This window comes from Ptychodera flava, chromosome 5 (assembly GCF_041260155.1).
Source record: "Ptychodera flava strain L36383 chromosome 5, AS_Pfla_20210202, whole genome shotgun sequence".
In the NCBI taxonomy this organism is placed as follows: domain Eukaryota; kingdom Metazoa; phylum Hemichordata; class Enteropneusta; family Ptychoderidae; genus Ptychodera; species Ptychodera flava.
In genome coordinates, this window is record NC_091932.1 from 4773969 (window position 1) to 4800361 (window position 26393).

Below are 26393 nucleotides of genomic sequence, written 5' to 3' on the forward strand. Positions count from 1 at the left end.
AAGTCTTTAGGTTAAATTCCACCCGAATCTAAAAGCATTATAAGTTTTTTTTATATCCGACGTTAATTGAAGTCGCACCTTCAAGTTGATTAGGTTTCTTTGAGTGATTGTAACTTCGATACTACTGAACCACTGCTGAACAGAGTGATGGAGGGACTATGTACTAAGAGAGTTTTCTTTTTTGTTCGTTTTTAACCTTCCATGATTTATTTTTATTTGTTTAATTCGCGGATGTCTGTTCTATATGATCTATTTCGAAAAGGAGTCAGAGAAGGGAAATAGCGACAGAGTTATATTGATTCTTCCTGCAAAAAAATGAAGCCGTTAGAATACTTCAACTACCAGTAGTGTCACATTGTATTGAAATATGTGGGCTTTACACATCTGTGTAGCGTTAACTACCTGCATTACATACAAACGTCATCATAGTTCAATGCCATCGGCATGTCGCCACTTGGAAACCCCAAAACGAAATATCATAGTAATAGGACCGGATAAGTTGTTTCGGAGTTGAAATGATTTATTCTTACTTAAATTAGTAAATTTTATTTAACCATTGGACTTTAATCAGCGATCTGTTACATCGATAAAAAACCAACTGTCAACTAGTGAAATAAATCATGATTTTCTTATTCATTTTTAAATAATGAGAAGATCAACCCCTTTTCCACGGAGAAGATAGAAATATTGTCAACAGATATTTTTGATAGCCATACACAATATTTTCAAGGAAACTAAGGGAATAAGTTGCATCTGTGTTGACCGAAGATAGTCTGGTCCCCTGCCCCATGCCTACCGCTGGCTGCGCTGCTCTCGGAGATAGGGTCAAGTATGGGCTATTGATAGCATGGCTGTCATTGGTCAATAGTACGAGCGCAGTGATTGCATTGAAATTATTTCCGACTTAGGGCTACCTTCGAATTTAGATACTGTTTGCCCATGGAGTAATTTTTCCTCCATGGTTTCCCGAACCAAGCATCCTATATCGACATTGAATGGAAAACGAAAAATCACTTATTTTAGAGTCACTGCTGTACATGAAAAAGGAGGAATACTCTGTCACGTCTGAGAAAAAAAAACATAGATGATAACCATCATTTCACCATTAAATGCCATCATAGAAGTACAGAGTCTGAGACTTAAAAGTGAAGCCGAGCAAATAACTTCAAAGTTTTATGTTTCGTCATCTAATTTCCAAGCTTGCCACTGCTTGCCACTGCTGATCACACGATTTTGTCAGGTGACTGTTCTCATTAACATACAGGTAAAATTCTGTGGCGGCCCATTCATTAACCTATTTTCTCGAGCAAATGGGGCAGGGCACCAGACAAATCGAAAAAAGGGCATTGAAGTTTTTTATTGTTCATATAAAGGAAATTTACATGTCTGAAAGCAATATCAGTTGATGGTAACTTTACCTTAAAATGTGTAGTTTTTTTAGCACATACAAACATCAATATCAGCTGCTTTAATATTCAATTTACAAAGTTTCTTTGCGTTTACTTTTGAATGACCTTGTTCAATTTTCTTGTCCAGATTCACAAAAGAATTAATACCCTGCAATTAGCGCAACTGTCTGGCATCATGTGATGAATGGTTTGTTTTCTATTCGATCGATTCGGCAGAAAACTGAACGCATACGTAAAGTGCAAGCGAAACTGCTTTTTTTATTAGATCGTTGAATAGTATACAGTATTCTCTGTCTACTCGGCTTTAACCTATCAGCTGTGGGTTTATGGCATAAAACTACTGCTTACATTAATCCTATATAGTGATTGGTCCGCCCCACTTCCTTCGAATCAAATTTCTATACCATTGTTTCATATCGCCCAGAACCATAGCATCACCGTGACGGCCAGGACAGCAACCATTAAAACAACTGAAGGAGAAACCGTTGACATTCTGGTAAGTTTGTTTCTTTGTCAAGGACAGAACCTTAGTTGGTGCAATGTCATAACGAAAAAAAGTCTCCATTTGTTTGTAGTATGGTTAAGCTAACTGACCTCAGAAGCGAACATAGGGAAACACGCCTTGTTGTATGCATTCCGTTTTAAAAGCGTCTACAGCAACTGTATATCATGCTGCAAATTCATTGCCTGTATTCCTTCACTAAGTTATGTAGTGTACATAGCTGTAATTGTGTATACAGTGACCGTTTACCGGCATTTGGAATTCGGCCTTGTCTTATCATTGTCTTATCAAGCAATGGCACAAGAAATTAAGAATAAAGCATAGGTCACTCGTTTTTTCTGTTATGTTTAGACTAGTCACATAATCTGTTTCACTTTATTTTACTTCGATGATACTGAAATGTCACGCAGTAAGTCAACAGAAAAATATAGTTTTGATTTTTTAAAGAACCAAGTAAATTTCCACATTAATTTTTCAGACATTGAATGCTTAGTCACCGCAATTATGTGTTTTCCACGGTGGATGCACTATTTAATAACGTGAAAGCCAGATTTTAAAATATGTATTTGCAACAAAAGTAGAAGCGTCGATCCCGAGGAACAAACCATCATTTTTGTCAGGATTATTGATTTCTCGACAACAAAATCTCCTTCTCTAGTTTTGTTTTTGTTGATATTACTTTCCTATTTTCATGGACCGACTTATTCCTAGGAAAGTCGTCTCGTCGGCCTATACGCTGCTGTCAATTTACCGCGCTGTCATTTTGTCTTTGAGGAAAACAATCATCGAAGAGACTTTTTTGCAGTTTTCAACACTTTCCGATTCAGCCATGTTTCCGATAATTAAGATAATTAAGGAGTAGACAGCATTATAAACCACGCTAAGAACCAAAGCTGTTTTAAACGGTAAACGAACGCGTAAGAATAACAACATGAAAATGCGGTTTATCTCTTATCTATGAGCTCACAGCATTGCAAAACCTGGTTAATTTAAGTCATCCCTCAGTCTTCGCCTCTGTTGGTCCGGGAGGAAAGGAAGTTTTTCAAAAAATCTTTGAGTATAGCTATTAAATTTTTACTTTCAAATATGGTTCCTAGTACTCGGGTTAAGTCTTTGCTTGGATGTACTTGTGGTTTTCCAGTGGAACCAGGCATAGGTAAATGGAAAATCAATATTAAATGTATCGATTGAATCCCCCCAGGATCATATTGTCATCAAAACATAACATTCGCATATGCAAGAAATTCAATATTTGTTGTTCGTTGGTGATATCAAAGGAGAAGTTATTTTTCCGGTTTTTTAAGTGTTGGCAGTGTGGAGGAAACATGTCTGTTTATGACTTTCATGACTTGACAGCTCTTTTCACAAGTTGACTAATTTACTGCGTCGCTACTATAGTTTGAACTTCCTTGTGTTATAGCACTAGGTTGAACGAGCAAATCAACAGTGACAAATGATCAAGAGAAATTGCATCGGGCAATGGCACACGATGGTTTCACTTTGCTGCAAAACACATTTCATCACCAAAGTGGTCGTCCATGACTGAAATGTCAAAAGTGGTGAATTTCTGAAGTAGAAAGTTTACAAATTGCAAAGTTGACACTCAGTAATCCCGAGAACATAACAAATGCAGGGATCTCTCAAACTCCTCTATCTACTGTGCAGTATCAGTACCAATCAATCAATCAATCAATCAATCAATCAATCAATCAATCAATCAATCAATCAATCAATCAATCAATCAATCAATCAATCAATCAATCAATCAATCAATCAATCAATCAATCAATCAATCTATCTATCTATCTCAGTCTATCATTCATTCTATCTATCTATCTATCTATCTATCTATCTATCTATCTATCTATCTATCTATCTATCTATCTATCTATCTATATTCTATCTATCTATCTATACATCTGCCTGTCTGTCTGTCTGTCTGTCTGTCTGTCTGTCTATCTGACTGATTGATTAATATATATATAGCGCCTAATATACAAAGTTAGACAATGCTAAGTGGTGCTGTAAGTGATAATGAAAATGAGTGTTCAATGTTGACTATAGGTCTTTCCCCTAGGGTGGAGAGTTCCAACGGACAGGAGCTACTGAGGAGAGTGGCGACCGTAGGAAGTCAGATTCCATCTCGGTGTGCTCTCTTCAACTATGTTTCGAAAATATGACAGAGTGTTATCTTTCAGTGTAGATAAGGGGAAGTCAAATATCCGATATCGAGAAATTATGACAAACGAGTTGTTAAATGTAATGGTGTCATTCTGAGAAGAGCGGAAAGTGAAGCTCTTTGCAATGACCCTCCCGCTGTGCATACCAAAATCCCAAACCATCAACCATTTCCCTCTTCTCCCTATTCCCACTAGGATATCCAAACTGGCTCTCCATTTTCGAGAAAGCTCAGCAATGCCCTCTCCCGACTACAAAAGCCCCTCTTAACCTCTCTATGTAATCTCTCGGAACATTTCTAATAACGGCATCCTACCCTTTTCCCGCTCGCTTTGCCTTCTGCAAGTTGACAGTTGAACATCTCCTCGCCCGCTGACGATAAAAAATTGCAGACTGGACGAGAAACCACTTGCGAATAATTTGTTGGCTGTTGGCCACTGTTTTGAAATAGTACTTATTTAATTCTCCGTTCTGGAACTGTTTCCAGAGTTTACTGTTTATAACAATTTTTGTTCAAACTGGCGAAACCGTCGAAGGATACTGTTTATTGGAAAATCTGTTTACTATCAGCGGAAATGGAAAGATGAACTGAAAGTCTTAAACACTTTAATCGGTTCCCACCAGTCAAAGAAAGTAATCATGTGTTCTGGAAAGAGTTAAAAATGCATTCTTTGTTCTTCTGTATTCCTACACGCGTCATAAATCTTTAACTTTCCAAAAGCATTGATAGTTTACTAGTGTGTTTGGAGTGTATACAGAGATACATATATTTGACCTTTCGCACCAGACGTTTGTGAATGACAATTGTTGCTTTAAGATTTTGACCTTGTGCCGATATTTTTGATTTTAGATATTTTGACCTTTTACCCACACTTCATTTCATAACTTCTTTCACATTGAAAGTACACGAGGGACATTACATGAAATAAAAATATCTCTCACATAGAATGAACGTACCTCACGTGAAACGAACACATCCCAGATAGCTAGATTATGTGTAAAGTAAGTATACAGTTTGATGAACGTGTTATTATTTTAGCACAGAAATGTATAAAAGACAAAGATTTAGAAACAAAAATAAATCCATATAATCTACACCGGGACCGAGACGTAACTTTCTCAATTATCCTGCACAACCTTTTACTATAACCTGAGTATGGACGTAGAGCCGCTCTTCATGATATATAGTAAAGATCTGAAGTGAGAGTAAGGTGCGGAATTGTGTCTTTTCCTGAAAGCCATTCTAAACTACTTGTATTCCCTATGGGAGCTAAACTAGCTAAAAATGATAAACACGGCAAAAAATCCCGATAATTATCATTTTCTAAATAGCGTTCAAAATTTAGAAATAAGCTGTAGTTTAGAAAGTTTAGAAAGTCGGGCCTTAGGTTGAAATTTTTTTCCAAGGATATATCGGATAAAAACGATAATTATCACTTTCTAAATAGCGCTCTAGGTTTAGAAATTAGCTGTAGTTTAGAAAGTTTAGAAAGTCGGGCACGAGGTTGAAAAATTTCTTCCAAGGATGTATTGGATAAAAACGATAATTATCACTTTCTAAATAGCGTTCTAAGTTAAGAAAATAGCTGTAGTTTAGAAAGTTTAGAAAGTCGGGCCTGAGATTGAAAATGTTTCACAAGGATATATCGGATAAAAACGATAATTATCACTTTCTAAATAGCGTTCTAAGTTTAGAAATTAGCTGTAGTTTAGAAAGTTTAGAAAGTCGGGCACGAGGTTGAACATTTTTTCCAAGGATATATCGGATAAAAACGATAATTATCGCTTTCTAAATAGCGTTCTAAGTTAAGAAAATAGCTCTAGTTTAGAAAGTCGGAGTTGGAGTGAAAAATGTTTTTCTAAGGATATATCGGATAAAAACGATAATTATCGCTTCTAAATAGCGTTATAAGTTTAGAAATGAGCTGTAGTTTACTAAAGTTATCTGTTCAGCAGTGGTTCAGTAGTATCGACAATTCTTATTATCGCTTTCTAAACTACAGCTAATTTCTAAACTTAGAAAGCGATAGTTATCGCTTTGTCTGATATATCCTTGGAAAATTTTTTCCACTCCAACCCCGACTTTCTTAACTACAGCTATTTTCTAAAACTTAGAACGCTATTTAGAAAGCGATAATTATCGTTTTTATCGGATATATCCTTGGAAAACTTTTTCCACTCCGAGCACAACTTTCTAAACTACAGCTAATTTCTAAATTTAGAACACTATTTAGAAAGTGATAATTTTCGTTTCAATCCGATATATCCTTGGAAAAAAAAATTTCAATCTAAGGCCCAACTATCTAAACTTTCTAAACTACAACGTATTTCTAAACTTAGAACGCTATTTAGAAAGCGATAATTATAGCTTTTGTCCGATATAGCCTTGGAAAACTTTTTCCACTCCAAGCCCGACATTCTAAACTACAGCTAATTTCTAAACTTAGAACGCTATTTAGAAAGCGATAATTATCGTTTTTATCAGATATATCCTTCGAAAATTAACTTTTTCCACTCCAGGCCCGACTTTCCAAACTACAGCTAATTTCTAAACTTAGAACACTATTTAGAAAGTGATAATTTTCATTTTATTCCGATATATCCTTGGAACAAATTTTTCAAGCTAAGGCCTGACTTTTTAAACTTTCTAAACTACAGCTAATTTCTAAACTTAGAACGCTGTTTAGAAAGTGATAATTATCGTTATATTCCGATATATCCTTGGAACAAATTTTCAAACTAAGGCCTGACTTTCTAAACTTTCTAAACTACAGCTAATTTCTAAACTTAGAACAATTTTTAGAAAGCGATAATTATCGTTTTATCCGATATATCCTTGGAAAACTTATTCCACTCCAAGCCTGACTTTCTAAACTTCATTTAATTTCTACATTTAGAACGCTATTTAGAAAGCGATAATTATCGTTTTTATCCGATATATCCTCGGAAAACTTTGTCCACCCCAAGCCCGACTTTCTAAACTTCAGCTAATTTCTAAATTTAGAACGCTATTTAGAAAGCGATAATGATCGTTTCTGGCTAAACTTTCTAAGTTTAGATTTAAATTTAGACAATGCTAATTTAGCTTTCTAAACTTCTAGGTAAACTTTCTAAACACAATTCCGCACCTTAATGGAGCTATTTACTAAGAAAGAAAACCCGAGCTGTGACACAATATTAAAGTGATAATATTGATAACACCTTTCCATGATATTTTTTCACTATAATTCTGTTCCATGAAACAAAATGTTGTCATTTCCAGAGCGTATTGGTGTTGGTCGATGTAGTGTTTATAATATCCAACATTAATATAAACTGACCAATAAATTATATTCAGGACTGGACAAAAATGAAATTGTGAATATTAAGATTAAGACACAGTGACTACTCACGTACATTTTTTGATTGAAAAGTAGAGCACTGGTATTAGGGCGTGGTTTGAGTCGAGAATAAGGAACTCAAATTGTAAGACATAATGAAAATACACTAAAAGACATCCGTCGGTGAAGTTACAGTATAGACACACATTTGTGAACTTAGAACAGCGTCAAGTGGAGCTATAGGCCCTGTCACACCGTGAAGATTTAGCAAGCGTATGACAGCGTATTGTGACCATGGATGTAAAAAATAGATTTTTTTACATCCATGTTATGACATAGCTTGACAATTGCTTAGAATTTAACCTGTGAATTTAACTGTAGCGACCTACAGTAGCCCTGCACGTTATATCTCATGTGTTCGTTTTCTTGACCTTTTATTGTTTCAATTCCTGAAGTCATTATCAAGACCTAGACGACCTTTATCCTTGTTTGACATTGTGCTTAACCAAGAGCGACTTGACCTTGCTTGCCGATTGTTCTCAGTTAATTATAGCATGACTTTGCAGATTTTCACTCAATTTAAACTGTGCATTTTAGCATGTTAGACGGAGAACGCCAGACACCGATTTAGGAGAACTTTTAGGACACGGTCCCTCCGTGGATGGACCGTGTTTGGGGACGAAAACCAGCGACGCCCCGAGACGACGCTCGACTGTGACCCTGACGACTAGTGTAGGTCATAGAAGTTTTACCTTGTAACTTGTGTTACTCAGCTGAATAAAGTATTCCATGGTACTACAACTTAGAGTATTTCTGTGTACCTGTAGCCATCTCTTATAGAGTCAGGGTTACATCAAATAGAACACAGCTATTGTAAAGGGAAGTGATCAAATTTCACATATTGCTGGATGTGCGACTTTTTTAGTCCAGCATAACGAATGGCTATGGCTTTGTTGCCTACATAAATACTATGCTTGGCAGGGATTCAAGTACAGAAACTTGAAGAGATAAATACCAACGTTCACACTCAATCGCAAATCAGTGGGCAGATATAATAAAAATTCGTCACGATAGCTTTTGTTAATTTCTTGTAACTCGAACCAACTGCATTCCCAGTTGCAGGACAAAGTTGATAGATACCAGCCAGCTCACCTCGAAATAAATTTAAAGTAGAATAATTGATTATAACTGAAAGAGCAAAAGATACAATCTTTACTTGTATTCAATGAACCCATTGAAATGATTGAAATTTGTTCGTCAATGAAATATTTTTGAAATCCCCAATAGAAGGGGGGGGGGGTCATTTTTTTTTTAAATTTCGACACGGGCTCATACTTGCCTAAAATGCATTGTGCCAGCCACAAATTTCATCATTCAGTTGCAGTTTTCGTCGCGCCTTCACAATTTTCTTGCAAACAGTTCTGGACATCTGGTTATGCATAAAATGTGTGGAATACATTCACAGCTCATTCAAATACTGTATTCAAATTTAAGAATTGACACTTTTAAGTTCCTATCTTACAACTGACATGACAACGATGTCATTAAAACACAGAATGACTGAATGTTTAAAATAAACCCCAAAATTATATATATATATATATATATATATATATATATATATATATATATATATATATATATATATATATATATATATATATATATATATATATAAAATTATTGAATTTATATTCCACCTTTTGTTTTACATTTGTTGCGCGCAGGGGGGGGGGGGTCACCCTGTTTTCGAAAGTTGGAATGGGGGGTCACCCTGTTTTCGAAAGTTGGAATGGGGAAGTCAGCCACTTTTTGACGTCGGCAAAAAATAATCCACCGCCCCCCAGGCCGAAGAAACTGACCAGTCCCTAAAGCAATATATGTATCCATGGTCTCACAGCGCGCCCGTCAAACCAAACCCCTGTGTCTACTCTTTTTTGTGTCTGCCAAGAGTCACAAGGTCACCAGCATGCAGCAGTTCCCTTTTTACCCTTATCCAAAATCACTAATTTTCCTTCAATCTATCTCTCAGCAGGCAGCATATACCCATGACTTCGCATTGCAGTTTGGGTAGTTTGTCGTGCAATACGTCTCATAAAAGAGGAAGAGTTGCACGATATGGCGTACGGGCCATATAAAATGCATCTAACATTTATCAATTATTTTGATTCATGACCCAAGCTACTCAGAGGAAGGGAAGTAGTTTTCAGTCAATGAAAGAGTACAATAAATATATCGGTACCAGGAACTGGCGACTGAATATCTTTTCCAGCTGAAAACCTTTCAAAACCTAAACTGTAGTTATCTTTATCAACAGACAGCTGATACAGTCAAGCACAACAACGATTACGAGTTCCATATAAAGATGACATCTGTTTCACGGGTGAGTTGACCGAAATAACGTGACAAGGTGATCATGAAATCCATCAATAACCTAAGAATGCCAGTTTCTCTGATCACCATGAATATTTGACTTCACGAAACGTTTGTCTGAAAGACAGTCTGAGCTCTAAGTCAGAGGAAGTTATATATTGGTTTGATGATTCGAAATAATCAAGGCTCATTTTTTCAGTCAATTGATCCAAATTAAATGACACTTGCTTCTTTTCAGAAATAACTTAATTGATGCAAATTACTGAAATTCAACAATCAGTTGTCTCTGAAAGACAGCAAGTGCTATCGAGTTTTGAATTTTATCGATTTTGTTGTCGGTCCAGAGCTTAGATTCTAGGACACACGTAATTCACTGAACTCATTGGATTTTACCAGTTTAGATAACACATTCAGAACGACACGACAGACGGACGTAACCATCAGCCCTTTGGCTGACAGTGTAAACTGTCACCGTCATATTTGGATGACGGTTACAATCATTCATACATGTTGACAAATCAATATGGGGGTATGACGGTACAGCACGAAATCATAGATATATAGAGCTAACTTTGTTATGTGTCCCTGTCATCGACTTAAGACCTGGAACACCATTGGATTCCAATGTTTTCTGTTATAAATATTATCATTATTGATTATGAATTATGTATTTGTTTACTACTTTGGTCAAATCATCGTATCGTATCATATCGCATTGTATCGTATCGTAGAGAAAAAGACAAAATTTTGTAAGTGACAAAACATAAATGATTAAACATTATTGATAACATCTGCATACTCAGAGGGTTTGAAATCAAGGAAATCATTTTATTTTCTCAATTTGTTGTTCTGTACTGTAGGCATCACCCGCCATAGCGACAACTAAAGGCAACACTGACCTATACAACGCGATTCTGCCCGGACTGCGATCATCTCCAAAGTACACACCACACTGGTATAACTACGATAAGAGAGGATCTGAACTGTTCCACATTTCTGCCAATCGCAATCCACACTACCACATCTACCAAGTAGAGTCGAGTCTACTCAATAGATATGCAGGTATACTATTCTTTCTCTGACACATTAAAGAACTTCAGTGTTTGTACTTTACAGTTTCACAAAAACACAACTCAGGTACGTATGAATTGAAGGAGAAACGAGAGAAGAGAAAATAAGACAATTTTCAAAGGGACTAACTATTGATAAGGACTTGTGGAAAAACAATGTAGACAATAGCGGACTGCGCACCATTTTACTGTCAAATGCTTCTCCTTTCAACTTCCGACATTTGGCTCTGTATAAAAAAGATTACACGGAGAATTACTAGAAAAAATCTTTCACTGTAATTTGTCTTTAAAAATTAACAGTCAAAAGGGATTGCATACACTGGGGTATAACTTAAATTATTAAACTTTTTACCGATAAAAAAACCACTAGTGAAAAATGCTTGCTCAGCAGTTTTCCGGTCATCCTCTCAATTTCTCTCTCTACGAGTAATGAATCGCAGCCTTTCTTTATATCCATTTACTTAAACAAAATAAACGAAGCAGGGTCTTAAAAACGAAACAAAACCGACAGTATGATAACTTCATTATTACTCATGGTTATCTCTAAGTACTGTTACTAATATCGTTCATGATATCTTAATACTAAAAAATTAAAATTACTCTTTTACAGTAATTCTACCGAGGAAATATTATTTTATTCATCAAATAAAGTCTGATCTTCTAGCTAGCAAATATGGGACTTGTGCTGGTCACCTCTGATAAATTGGGATACCATCACTTGGTATAAAATCGTGCTTGGATTGGTTTGAAATAGTTCAAATTCTAGTGACAGCTTCCATTTGTTTGCCAATACCTTCATTTCATTAGAAAGAATCCACGCTGTAATCAGTTGCCATCCTAAGTTATCACCATGATTATTCAGTTTCATGAACCCATGCAAACTCAGAAATACTGGTTTCAATTATGTCAAACATTGTCGGGGCCGTCCATAAGCTTACAGCTTTATGAATCGTAAAAGCAATGACTCCCTCTATCTGTCTGATTTACCGTCGAGTATAGACTTAGATCAAGTATGTGATGTGTGAACGTTTGAGTGGGGTGAACGATGATTTGTGTTCTGTTTTCATATGAAACGTCTGAGTAGGATGAAAGCGGTACAGGGGTGTCTCACCGGGCCGAAATCATACTAACTCACTACTGCGCAGACTCAAAGGTACCAGTTCGTTCGATCGCTAGAAAGACCAGACCTGGGCTGCCAAATTTCAAATGGGTTTGTATGAAATAGAATATAGACAAGAGAAACTGTTGCAAATGATTTTATTTTTTAAAAATTCACCGACTTGAACCAAGTCGAAGCCGAGTACAAAGAAAAGTTGAAATATGGAATGTCGACGACGCAATTCATTATTCTCAATCGAGGTTTATGTCACTACTGCCACTTACGTTGGTCATTAAAATACATACTTCCCTGCAATAAATGCCCTTATTGAAATACCATCACCACAGTAACAGTCAGACCTATAGTAGCCATAACAACGTGGTCAACAGCGCCTCTACCACTATAGATAACATATGTGTGTTGATATTACAGATGACATCGTTTCTCCGTATGGTGAAGGGTCTATCATAGCAGATTTGGGAGCAGGAGACTGCAGTAAACCAAGAATACTAATTGAAGCGCTTCTGAAGAAAAACGGAACTTGTACATTTTATCCTGTGGATGTCGCAAAAGGTAAGGAAGCGTCCATAAACTCCTTGCGAGGGGCAGAGAACAATTTCACTCTCTCACAGCCCCTAGTTCACTATGCAACTTCTCATATCTAACCAACACTGATGTCCCCTCAATGGTCCGGTTTAACCAGCCCCAAGACAAACGTGTAGCCTGACCAAACTACGCCAGCTCACATAGCCAGGGCTACAGTGAGCTTGAAGTCGATGCAGGAGAAGGCTGACGCGTAGCCAATAAGCTTACGGGGTTGTGACATAGTTCGAGTACAATAAAATGTCTGTCTTCCAAGACTCAAAAATGACATTGACACGTCTGCGAATAAATTATAAGCAAACACATTTAAGAGTAAATCGGAAATATCTCGCTCCCTGTTGGTAAATACAGATGCACTGTATTTTTTCCAAATAATTTTCCTTCAATTACTTTAAAAAATAACAAATTTCTTCTCCGTTGTGACCTATACTGCGACAGAATGTCTGTTTGTTCATAGAAATCAGATTGTGCTGTACAGTTTGCAATAGTCTCATAAATTTAAGGATATATCAGACACATGTGTATCAGTTTATTAGAATTACTTCCTTATGCCAATGATTTATCATTGTTTGGTTTTAGTTTTATCTTACTTAATATCGTATCTGTGACTTCGTTGAGGAAATCAGACACTGAATTCATCTGTTTGTTTCCTGACATTATTGACTTCATTTAATTGTCTAATAACAGAGTTCGTAGAAGAAAACTCCCGTCGTTTGATCGATGAATACCCAGGCTTAGAGGTACACCCACTTGCCGGTGAAAATCAACATGGCTTGAAATATCTACAGGGTTTCGCAGAGCCAAGCTTATCACTCATTTCGGAAACAGTTTCAGTACCATAGCAATGCACGAAATGTTGCCATTTCTCGAAACTGTATGGGACACCCTTCAAGGTAGGACTCTCATTTTCCGCTGTTCGTAATACCGTCTTGTCATCGGTTAGCGTAACTTGTGTTTGTCTCAACACTTCCGTTTCCCACGAATGCAGCCCCTGTGAAACTTAAATTCATGGATGGCTTTAAAACACAAACACTGTACTGTACGCCGCCCTTAGTGTATGTTTATTTGTTTGACCTTTCATCTCTTATATTTGCTGACCGGGTGTATGGTATAAAAATCCACTTGTCCGTCGGTGAATTCGAGCACTCGCTTCCTGAGTTGGTTTTTATGATAAATATGAATATTATCTCTTTGGATACCAATTTCCCTGCAAATCGTGTTATAATTCAATACTTGTTGAGTGCCCTTTCCGTGGTTTGTCATTTGACGTTATCATGACTTTATATTGTAGGTCCAAACGACAGATATTTGGTAGGAATTGATGTTACTCAAAACGCTGAAATCGTCCAGAAAGCCTACGGTCACGAAACATGGGAGGACTTTAACAGGAATGTGTTAACTCGACTTAACAGCGACTTTAACGCTAAGTTTCAACACTGAGGAATTTGAATATTACTTGGAGTACATCGTGAGTAGCGAAGAAATGCATAAAATTAAATGTCCTGAGTATGTGAATGTTGGCTTTCGAAGTAAATGTGACCAGACAATACATCTCGGTAAGTTAATTTATTCGATGTTGTTTGCGAACACTGTACAACGCTTGAACTCTCGCCACCTTAAAGAGAAACGGTTGACGGAACTGTGCCTGTGCGAGTTTCTTGTTTACAAACATTGTATTTCGTGCACAATATCTGGATGCACCTCATCATCATAAGTGTCAGCATTTAAACTATACGATGTAGATTATGACAGATATGTTTTTTAACTTTCATCAATCACCATCGTACCTTAGGTACAGTGTTTACATCGGTCGTATGGGTCCTATGCGACTTAGAGCGCAGTTCCGACGACTGTATCCCTTTAAATAGAGGTTATATTGTGCTGAGTGGCAAACTACATATTGTATGGTAAAAAGTCGACTTCTCACAATAACAAGAGTTTGAGATAATGATCTAATAAGCACTTTTAACATTAAAATAATCGCTGTCATAGAAAAAAGTTCTATTGTTCGTGAGTCTAGCTGAACTCATGCATAGTTTTATCGTTTTAGGCATTTCTGGCATTAAATTCATGCATAACCTGAAATTTTATGATGTGTGTAGGGTTACGTGTTTTACTTAGTAGATCGAGTGAGGGCGCTGTGCAGCATCAATCACATCTTTCGGCAACGAGATTTGTCATACAACATTATCACGATGAAGCTTCCTCTCATTCACCTCGTTTGTGAAATGTACTGAAATGCAATGTACGAATATGTCAATGTTTTCATATTTGACATAAGGCCGTTTGCAGTTAATGTCAGATTTTTAACTATGCGGAGCGCTAATCTCCGAAAATTTATCGAACTAGCTCCCGATGTTGTGAATGTCACCCCTGAAATTATAAATTATCGACGAGTATCCATTTGCTGGGGACAAAACCCCCCTCCCCTCTAGTCCTTGTGGGCGATAGTACCAGTGTGAACGCAGCTGTTGGTGTTTGTAACCTTGGCAACCTTGGGAGTATGTCAATTATTTCACTCAGTGACTGTTGAATTGCAATGTTGCACCTTGATCAGACATTGTGTGGTCATTGGCTCCAGTGTATTACTCAAGTATGTAAGAAAGATCAAGTATACCAAGCCGATACCACTTCGATTTGCATTTCGTCTGTTAACAGGTACAGTTGATGAAAACCTCCTCTTTGTAAAAGACGAGATCATCTACCTACATGACCCTGGTAGCATGACCGTGAAATGGTCTTGGTCGCAGTTTGAAGACTTCATCGCGAACGCTGGGTTAAGCATCGATAAGAAGTGGGTTGATGAAGGAAACAGCTCAGGATTGTTGTCATTGAAACGTACCAAACACGACAACTGATCCACATCCAGTAATAAAATGAAAACAAAGACCGGATGTCAATGTTTCTTTTACGGTTATTTAGAAGATCATAATCGACCCAAAAAGTTCAGCTTAATATGTGTTATTATTATAAACTCTAAAAAAGCGTACTTTTATGCGCAGTCAGTCTTTCCTCCTTCTCTTCCATGCTCCAAGTAAATATTGTAGTCCGTTCACTTTTCAGAATCTGCCAGTGTCAATGTCTAACGCAGAATTTACTCGTTCGTCTTTTCAGAATGATAAAGGTTACGCGATGATCATCTTATCAGAGGTAAAATGATAAACAGGAATATTTGAGTGTCTAGAGACATTCGTGTACAGCAAGAATCGTATGAATGTGTTTTATTAGATTATTGAATTATTTTTAGGTTGGATAATACGAGTCAACATGAACTTGATTTGTATAGCATAGTTCATTCATTTCTTTCCATAATTACAAGAAAGGCAATTGCATCGCAATATATGGTTGCAAGTTACAAAGTATGCTATTCTTATGAGGTATAAAGACCTCACATTGTAAACACAGTGTAGTAACTCACAAAAGTAAATACTTTGAAAATGTCTCAGAGTCAATAAATTAGTAAATAAATAAATAAATACATAAATAAATAAATAAATAAATACAGTTACAAAACAGCAACTCTTATGATGAATTTATTCTCTCTTCAAGAATGGAATGAATGTGGTTAAGAACTAGAAAATAGCTAATGCAAAGCTGATGAGTGTCTAGCTCCTGGTGAGTGGTAACTGAGAATTAAAAAAGAGAGATCTACATTGTATCAACGAAGGGTTCTAAAAGTTTTTCCGTAACCTTAAGGGTAGAACTGCGCCTCGTGTAAGTCTCTAGGAAAAGTCATGCGATGCCACGGGCCCTTAGATATCAGGTTCAGTTGACTAGTTTCAACTGCCGAAAAAAACAAAGAAACAAAGAAACAAACAAAAACATTTAAAATAGCAACATTTAAATTCAGCGATAACTCTGACTAGCTGAAAGATGACGACAGAATTTTAAGTTTTCAGAACAGTGCGCAAATGTGATTCCCAAGTTATTAACATTATCGGCCGTACGTGGTAAAATGTCATTTTTTATGTTTTAAGTTCAGTCCGTCCGTTTTTGGCCCTGCTTCTCATAACACATCTCTTACTCTCAAAAATACCATAAAACAAAATTTCTGCCTCTCTTAACGCGATGCTTTTCTACATTACTTTCAGAATACTCATTGGCAACTGTCCAGATTACCTTAAGTCATTGATAGATATCTAAGTACCTCATCGCAATCTTCGCTCGTCGAATAAAGTTCTTTAACTAGGCATGATACAAGATACACTACTACAAACTATGGTCTTAGGGCTTTTTCAGTGGCTGCCCCGATTTTTTGGAATGATCTGTCTTTAGATGTTTCTGTCCTAGAGTTTTCAATTGACACATTTAAACGATACTTGAAAACTTGTCTTTTTAGAGATTGTTATAGTATGTTTTGTGATCTGTGATTTTAATTACCTCCTTTTATTGTAGAATGTACAGAGCACTGAGACGAAGTGGAGTGCGCTTTTAAGAAATAAATAATAATAATAATAATGTAAACAAAAGTGGTTACTTCAAAGGAATGGTACAAATTACTACTTCTTGACAAACCATCATCCATGTATTTCACATTTTCTTTTCTACTGTTTCTATAAATTCCGCAGTCAGTGTAAAGTGACACTGTCAATCTGTCAGATGCAACTACATTGTCTGTCAGATTCCCTTGACTCGCCTCCAAACGATATCAGTGATACCGATTCAGCGGTCTTCACCTGGTTTTATGCAGGTACGTGTTTAATAAATTATGAAGATTTGATAGGCTGCATTAATAAAGATAACAACTTTATCCTATCATCTAATCGGTTAAGAAGTATAAATGTCGGATTTTTCATGACGATTTCTTGGTGGTCCTGAAGCGTGATACATGTCTGTTTTTCGGGTTTGAGTTAATCGTTGAAGGAAAAACAATCCTCTTGCCCTTCCTTTGCTTCTGTGTTGATGTAATTGTAGACTTTACCATCAGATAACTTCGATATGTCAATACGTAATATGAGAAATTCACTGGTAAACAAACAAATAATAAATAAATGATGCAAAAACCCAGTAAAGATGTGTCCTCTATTGACCTGTTTAGTCAATAGAAGTCCGGATAATATTTAACCTCTGTACAAACGGCGCACCTCCACTTCATGTGGCTGACTAAATCTGAAAACACAAATATTTGGAATCGTTTCTATGGTAACGCAGACAGTGACAGTAATGATCAATCGTTTGAGTAAGGACACTATTTTATTGAGCGTGTACATTTCATTTCCTGAACAAACGTGAAAATTTCATGAATAATGAAGTACATTTGTAATGCGCCTAATCTCTGAACAGAGCTCAAGGCGCAATAGTAACAAAAATAAAAAATAACAGGAGAAATGAATGAACCACCGGGACTGGAGACTAGGAAAACGAAAAAGGTTAAACTACTGTTTAAAGAGAAAAGTCTTGAGGGAACGACGGAAAGAAAGGGTAGAGTTGGAGTGGCGAAGGTCAAAAGGAAGTTTGTTCCATAATGCAGGGCCAATGTAAGAGATAGATCTCTCGCCAAAAGTCTTTGGAAACTCTTGAGAAGTCGAGAATCTGAGGAAGAGCGGAGTTGTCTTTTTGGAGTGTATTGATGTAGAAGCTCAGAGAGATATTGCGGTACTGTACCCGTATGCTCGGGAACAAACGCGAAGATTTCATATATTATACTCGATTTCCTGAAAAAAATGTTACAGTACGTTTTTCAGAAAAGTGTATGGGCATTGTTTTAAGTCTGCAAATCAACTGATAATAAATCGTTATCAATGGACACCATTAGCCTCGGTACATCCTTGTTTTCAAGGAAATTGATAGCGCCACCAGCGGTTACGATATTCAAGTGATTTTGTCATCTTTATCTCTGAGAAGATTATCTAATTGTGCATAACTTTCAAAGGAGAATGTAGGGTTAAAATCTTACAAACAATCAGTGTCAACAAGCAACAATGAGAAAACCAGGAAATCTTGTTTTAGTCACGTTTTGCTAAGTTTAAAATCATTCGGCAATATCCCAGGATCGAAGTCGAACCATGAGAACGAAATCAATCTTAAAAACAGAAAATAGGAAACGTGAACAGGGAAATCATGAAAAGAGATAAATAGATTTCAGTAAACATGACGTCTGTGCAATACTTGGTGCCAATGTGGATATTAGTAAAGTACAGAGAAATACCAAAACGAATCCAGTTTCAAAATTAATAAATTTGATGTCAACATTGATCACCGTCTAGGTTCGTAATAACATAACTTTTTAAGTTATAAAACTATTGTGAACTTAATCGCTTATTCTGGGATAATCGTTTGCTTACCTTTTGTCAGAAGTAGTAACCAGGTTCATCGAAAGACACAGCTTTGCAAAGCTTTATGCTCCTACATAGCTTCTCCTTTTTCTGTCATCTAAATTGGCCGAACTCATACCACTTAAATATTTTCCCTACAGGATGTTGTTAAGACCCTCAAGTCCTGTCGCACAAGAGGGAAATTAGCTGAGCAAAATTTCATTCGATGCTGTTTGCTTAGCTAGTTTACTCTCGTGTGCGGGCGATATTTCGTGATTTTTCCTCTCTAGCCGTTGAGCAAAATATTCAACATGTTTCATTTTTTGCATCGCGAGGCAAATTCCTCAACTAATGCTCCGGAGAAAGTTATTTTCCTCACGACTTTTTGACTAAAGCGCGCGTGTGGATATCACATGACAGTCCAAAATATCCACCCGTAGCCTTGCCCGTACCATTGAAAACAGACAGCGTACCTAATAAAGTGAGATTAGCACTTTGATTGGCGTCGCTTTCTACATGGTAACTCTATTAGCTACCTAAAACTGAATAAATTAAACGGCGAATGACATCAAAATACATGGCAGACAAGATAGATTGGTCTATCTTCTTTACGCGTACTGCGGCCTACGATGTGTATCGAACCACATGCAGCACATGGGACTGCGTTTCCAATGCTACGGGCCAGGCTATACGGGTGGTCATTTTGCACTGTCACGTGATTTCCACACGCGCGCTTTAGTCTTAAAGTCGTGAGGAAAATAACTTTCTCCCGCGCAAATGGTCAGAATTTGCCTCACGAGGCAAAAAATATTATGATATATATTATATTATATTATATCATACCAGTATATTGATGGTGCAAATACAGCGATCTGATTGGTCGAGACGCGAAAAGAACCGTGGTATATTGGCGATATACCACGGCTGGCATGCGCACTAGCTCTAAGCTTGAGGAAAAGTCCTTTTATGACGTTCCCCGCAAGAATTTCAATATACTGTTATGATATAATAGCAATAAATCACACCCAGCGACGGTATACCACTCGATTTTGACCAGTTCACTTCATATATGCACTCGCTATCGCTCGTTCATATATGTCGTGAACTGGTCAAAATCTCGTGGCATACCATCGCTGGGTGTGCTTTATTGCTTAATTATAACACGTCACATGCTCATTCCGTGTCGCGATTCGCCAGACTACGTCACGTGACGAGAAAATAGATACATCTAGTCCCTACCGGATCGACAAAAGTGACGTCAGAGGTTATTTTTTGAAAAGCTATTTCCCTAGGGAAATAGTTCTTACCAAATTTGGAAAAGTGCCCGGTCACGTGACCGTAGTGTCGTCTGCAGCTTTGCAACGATGGCGGGTGACTAGAACGTGATGTGCGTCCGGGATAGGTGACGACACATTCTCTAAAACAGATTTTCCAACATTTTCCAACATTCCAACAGCGTAGGAACTTGAACAGCTCATCGACGAAAACGATTTAAGTGCAACTAAGAATGTCGCCAGGTATGCTTCGAATTTTTTTTGAAAGAATTGATACCACGTACAATAACTGAAACCGCTGTGGAAACATCGCCCACTAAGGCTTAAACTTGTAACAATGGATTGTTGCGGTGCAAAATATCAAAACACATTAAAAACTATATAGCAATACAACATGAGCATGTGGTGTGTTATAAAACACCTTTAGCCTGGTCTTTATTTGGGCTATAGCGCTCGTCTATTACCCCTCGTGGCCGTGTGTTACCAGAAACACATCGCTATACCCCTCGGCCTACGGCCTCGGGGAATAGCGATGTGTTTCTTGGTAACACACGGCCCCTCAGGGTAATAGACGGGCGCTATAGCCCTCATGACCAGGCAATAGGTGTTTAATATATAATATATATATATATATATATATATATATATATATATATATATATATATATATATATATATATATATATATATATGTGTGTGTGTGTGTGTGTGTGTTAATATTTTGCTCAACGGCTCGCGAGGAAAAACTCACGAAAAATCGCCGTCACACGAGAGTAAACTGCTAAGCAAACAGCCTCGAAAGAAATATGCAAATCGAAAAGAACCCGACTAATTTACACCTGGTCAAGAAAATAAACATCGATCGTCGACATACAGTACAATTGGATATATGGTGTTTGCAGGAAGACATACAAATTTGCTGTTAGGACAATCTAGGCAAAGATAACGTCTGCAGATTTTAATAGTGAAACTGCTTATAAATAGGCTTATTTCATGTTGTTCATACATAAAGGTACAGTGTGCGAAATCTGTTGTTGTATTGAAGATAAAATGTGAATGGCGAAAGTCGACCACTATTTAATTGAATATGTAACGCTCCTCTGCGCATGTGTGTTGAATCGTGATCGTGTGTATTGACGAAGCAATGAGCGGACTTGCGCGTTCACCGTATACGCGGTTGAAACTTACATTACTTGGTTTACGAACAGAGGCGTCTGAGGCCAGCTCAGCTTAGTATCAGTAAGGCGGTCGCCTTGGAAACAGAGGATAGGTTAGAGATGGTGCTGTCATGACATCGAATTGCAGGAAGCATTACTATGAAACGGTAAAGATTCCAATGTTTCGGGAGGAAAAGGAGCAAGATTGATTATTTTATTCAGTCGTAATTTTCAGAGTCTGGTCACTGAAGATTGTGATGGCATTCGATGGTTATCAGAGCACTACGCGTCACATTTTATTTTGCAAACCACAATCGCAAAACGACACACGTTGCCAACAAATGACGAGGTAAGACTTTCCTAATATTGGTGCATCTTGTCGCTGATTTTCACGTGGTATTTATAGCACCGCATTTTGTTGTTGCTTTTAAGTTTTATCGATTGTAAGATTTGGATACAGAAAATATTTCATCGCTGATTGCAGACCCACGACTTTACCAAGGCTAACGTACACAACGCAGTCGACACCAAACGTGAAAAATTGCCGGGCAATAAATCAAGAATGAATTACTTGATAAATTTAGAATGCATGTAGAATAAAGAGAGCAACTCGGTCTGTTGGTTATGTCATATTGTCACTTAGCTCATAGACAGTTTCTCGACTGTCTATGCTTAGCTGTACCTTTTCGTTCAGTAAACAGCTCCGTTACGCTGTCTTTCATGAATGGTACTGATGTATCATCACAAACACTGTTGATAAAGACACTCCTCTAACGCATATTGAGCAGCTGTCCTTACAAAAAACGTGTAATGCATTTAAAAGGGTTGGCGTTGGAAAATGTCACTGACTTGGCCGCAATAAAATGTTGGATGTATTGCCAGCTTATCAATACTACTGAACGGAAATCATAAACATTGCGACGATGGTTGTACATCCAGGAGTCGCTTACGTTGTATTAGATGAAAGTTTTATGCGTCGTACACCAGAACCTCACGGGCGAAGGGGATGTTTTTGGCGACAAGTTTCTGTTTGACCTCAGATAAGTATTTTTCCCGGTTTACTGTCTTGCCTCCGAATGTCATAGTCAAGAATGTGTAGACATTCTGATTAACATTGTCCACTTTGTAGGACTGAAAATAATATAGCTACCTTTTTTCAGAAAGATATAGACTAATCTATTCTACAATGGCCTCTGATTGAACTGACCATGACACCAGAAGTGTGCCCCATGGTGTGTGTAGGCTGTTAGTTTGTGTCACGCTATGTTGATATTTTGACAATGAAATTATTTGTTGTATTTTGCATAGCGCTAGCTATTATTTTAACAATTTCCTTAATTGCAAAAATTAATTTCAAATACAGCTTTTATGAAAAACATTACAATTTATTATCCTGCAGGAAATACATGCCGGTCAGGGTATCAATTACTCCGATCGACATAAACTAGAATCCATTATCGAATTGTCGTAGTGTTGAGTAAAGGTTTGTTTGGAAAGGATGAGTATGGCATCTGGTCATCATTCGGTTTAAACGTATCTCTGATGAATTCGAAAATCATGGTGACATGTCACAATGAAATCAAAGAAAGGCGAGTTGATTGTCACTACTCAGCGTTATCTTAATAGTATTGAAGAGAAAGACGGCTATAAATACACTGTCCTTTAATGATGATTTCTTGCACTCCAATATAACTGAAATCCGTTTTGAATTCAATCGTACCTGGGAAGCATAATCATCATTTTGATGTAGCTTGAAGGGAATTTGTATTTACATCACGTGTCTGATAAAAACAGAAGAAATATTTCTGATAGAATGTTTGCCGGAAGTCATTACGCCATCTATAGTCGTTTATTTCGTCTGTGTGCGCTATCTCGACCCTGCTCTGTCATACCCAAGCTACTCGCACATAAAGTCAAGTCGCCTGATCAAGTGGAACTAATCGACAACTGCAGGTACGTGCTAAATTGACTTGGCTAGCAAACGACAGTCTACCCATTTAGAGGGAAAATACGAGTTCAAGAAGGATGCTTGGCATATTTGAAGGCTCATGATCTTGTTTGGGTTTTTCACAATGGGAAATAATCAGCTATTTTGATTTATCGATGTACAAACTATTGCGTCACTGTGTCCTCTCCTGGGCAATCACATGACAAACTGACCCATTCTGGTGTAACGAATTTAGTTATCTCATATCAAGGTTAATGCTCCTAGCGGCAATCGACACTAGTGCAGTTATTAATTAAAACACCAAGATCTGAATAATGAGTCGATTTCCATACAAACCTCCGGACAAATGCACATAGAAGCTTATTTTTAACATTTACGAGGGTGTTTTCGAAGTTTGGAAGCAACATATGTTTGAATGATATTAAAATAATGAATACAATACGATACGATAACAAATTTATATAGCCGGGTATCCATCAAAATGTTCACTTGCGCTTTACTCAGTGTCGCATAGGTACGCTCTCTCGAAAAAGTATACGTTTTGAGTCTGAATTTGAAAATATCAGTACTTTATGCAGAACGAATATGATCAGGCAGGCCATTCCGCAAATATAGTAACACTTAATGAAGGAACATGCGAGTTTCACGTGATGGGTTTGTAACGTGCTACAGTGACTTCGAATATTATTTCTGACATGTAAATTGAAGAACTACAGCTGTATTGATGTTTGTGGTTGTATTGTTTTATCTTTACCGGTAATTCATATCTATCGCATGATCAAAATTACTCCTTTTTTGTATGTATTTTTTTGTGTTTATAAAAAATAACATGTCGATGATATCACGAGGAGGATCGAGCACGACATTGAACTTTTACACACATGATATAAATGGGTGTTGACTTTGAAGACTGAGAGCCTCTACCCTGTTTTGTATCCCGACGTCCTCTCGCACGGCAATGTCCCGATGGAAGGCAATTTTGAACTGTAATGTTGGCTTGCTGTGATTGTCAAAGTCGTAAAAATGCTTTAAATGTGAGGCAAGCCAGACATAACCTCGAAATCTGAATTCCTCGTGAGTGTAACGCCGGGAGTAGAGTGGGGCTGAGTACATCGCTTGTGTAGACGTGAGATTAGCAGTACTCTATTATCGGGCGATTGTAAAATGTGTCAAACAATCACGCATTCCCCGTGCTGATAAAAGAACGAATGTGGACTTTTACAATTTACAGTGACACAAAAATACTGCTGTTAGTAAGGCGTACATATTCTGATGATAGAAGAGTTTCAATAACCGTATTTGAATACACAGTTAATAGAGTCAGGGCTCATAACTTGGCCGATATTACTCCAAATCTTAGATACGGTGCAAGGTGATGTCGATAATATGTCTGTTTTAAAAAAGTTCTGAATGTACACTTTCAGGACATTCTTTTGTACGTTTTTCTATTAAAGGGACAAAGTCGGCCATTTTTCACGAATTTTGTTTGATGCGAGGTACTACTTATGACATGTCGAAAGATACCAAGTGAATGGGTGACCATGCATATATTCGATCGCGGTATTAGAAACGAAATCATCGCGAAAATGGATTAATGGTCGTGACCATTAATTCATTTTCGCGATGGTTTCATTTAATTTGTCTAAAACTAGGGTAGAATACATACATTGTCACCCATTCACTCAGTATCTTTCGACATGTCACAGTAGTATCTCGCACCAAACAAATTCGTGAAAAATGGCCGACTTTGTCCCCTTAATGTGGATGTCACCAAATTAATCGTCATCTACAAACGTGTTGGGTGGGACACAAAATTTCCAGCAGTCCCGCTTTAGGACATAACAAGTAAGTAGAAAACGGTGACACACATGCATGTTATTAAGGTACCAGCTTCTCTAACAAATGAAAACCATGTTGTCACACAGAACCGTCGGGGTCATTCATAAATTACGCGGATGTATTAGATAAAGGCGTCAGCACTGTGAGAGTTCACGTATGGAAATATTTCATACAATATCAAATACCAATCAATATGGCATTACTCAACATCTCAAACGTTACGTGCGATATTTTTGTCTGAAAGATTGTTTCCTGTAACCATAGCAACGCAACAAAACCAAAATGTTACGGCACTTAAATCTTTCTTGATAACACAGATTTACATGATTTGAAGAGATGCAAATTTCAACGACGACAGCGGATGTGTACTGAGATGAAACAAATGCGATAAACACATCGATAAGTTCGATGATAACAGGTATAGGCGATATTAATGGAAACGTCGCAAAATACAATTCATGTTTAAAGTCTCCGGCACCCGCAATCTTTTCTCCATCAGTGCCATTACTTCCACTGCGGTAATCATACATTTCCAGAATCGAAATAATAACAAAGACGGGCTAGCGTTAGCGGATTTTATTTGTAAATGTTCAGCCTATCTTAGGTCAGCTAGGAGACGCTATTTCACCGTTTCTGTAGACTTGCCACAAATGGAAAATATCTTTTATTTATATTAGGGAACCCCTTATGTACAATATTTTACAAAAGTTACGATCACTTGGTCACCTGGATGAAAACAAATTGTTGTCTATGCCACACAATGCTCTTAAATGTTGATAAAAAATTCGTAAACATTTCATAAATCACGGTCTACTTGTCATACCTTTAATGAGAACCTTACCAGATTTTAACGTTTGTTTTCAAATATTTTTTGTAAAACGTCTCAGCGGTCCGTTGTTCACTATTAGAGTTATGAATCGGTAAGATTTCCATCACTATAAAACAAACACCTGGCGACAAGAGCCAAGGCACGCGTTCAAGCGTATTAGTAACACTAATAGCTTTAAATTTGAGGGAGAATTATAGCAGTGTTTGCATTAATTACAATAGAAAGAAGACGTCTACTGGAAAAAGGATCTGTAAACTATGTCACGTGACCAAGACACAATATTCATGGCGATTCATTGGCAAATATTTGTTCCAACAGATTCCACACAACGAGAGTTTTCAACCCAGCTGTTGGATGAAAACTTATCCTTAATTTGCTTAACCTTTATATCTGTATTTGTGTATTTGGGGAGACTACATCGCCAACATCACAGCATACATGGAAAGCAACTTAAATCGATGCGTTTAAATCAACATGATCAGTTGACAACATATTCTTTTTATGAACATTTTCTTTTCCGGAAACTAGAATCGTCAAC

The 26393-nt window shown here is 37.2% G+C and overlaps 2 protein-coding genes across 3 annotated transcripts in view; both read left to right on the plus strand.

The window, feature by feature from the left end:
- Positions 1 to 1806: 1806 nt before the first annotated feature.
- On the plus strand, positions 1807 to 17563 carry LOC139132806 (histidine N-alpha-methyltransferase-like). Its single transcript, XM_070699066.1, has 7 exons — positions 1807 to 1905; positions 9727 to 9792; positions 10643 to 10844; positions 12384 to 12524; positions 13242 to 13447; positions 13846 to 14110; positions 15213 to 17563. Exons 2-5 carry the CDS (start codon positions 9775 to 9777, stop codon positions 13394 to 13396), a joined length of 516 nt encoding a protein of 171 aa, XP_070555167.1. The 5' UTR covers positions 1807 to 1905; positions 9727 to 9774; the 3' UTR covers positions 13397 to 13447; positions 13846 to 14110; positions 15213 to 17563.
- A 3687-nt stretch (positions 17564 to 21250) lies between these two features.
- Positions 21251 to 26393, plus strand: part of LOC139132807 (carbohydrate sulfotransferase 1-like) — a 29781-nt gene continuing 24638 nt past the window's right edge. The window contains exon 1 of one of the 2 annotated variants that reach the window (XM_070699068.1): positions 21251 to 21588. The gene's annotated coding sequence lies outside the window, so the exon portion shown is untranslated. Of the gene's footprint in view, positions 21589 to 23108; positions 23193 to 26393 lie in introns of those variants that run through there. The other variant, XM_070699067.1, reaches the window with a different exon arrangement.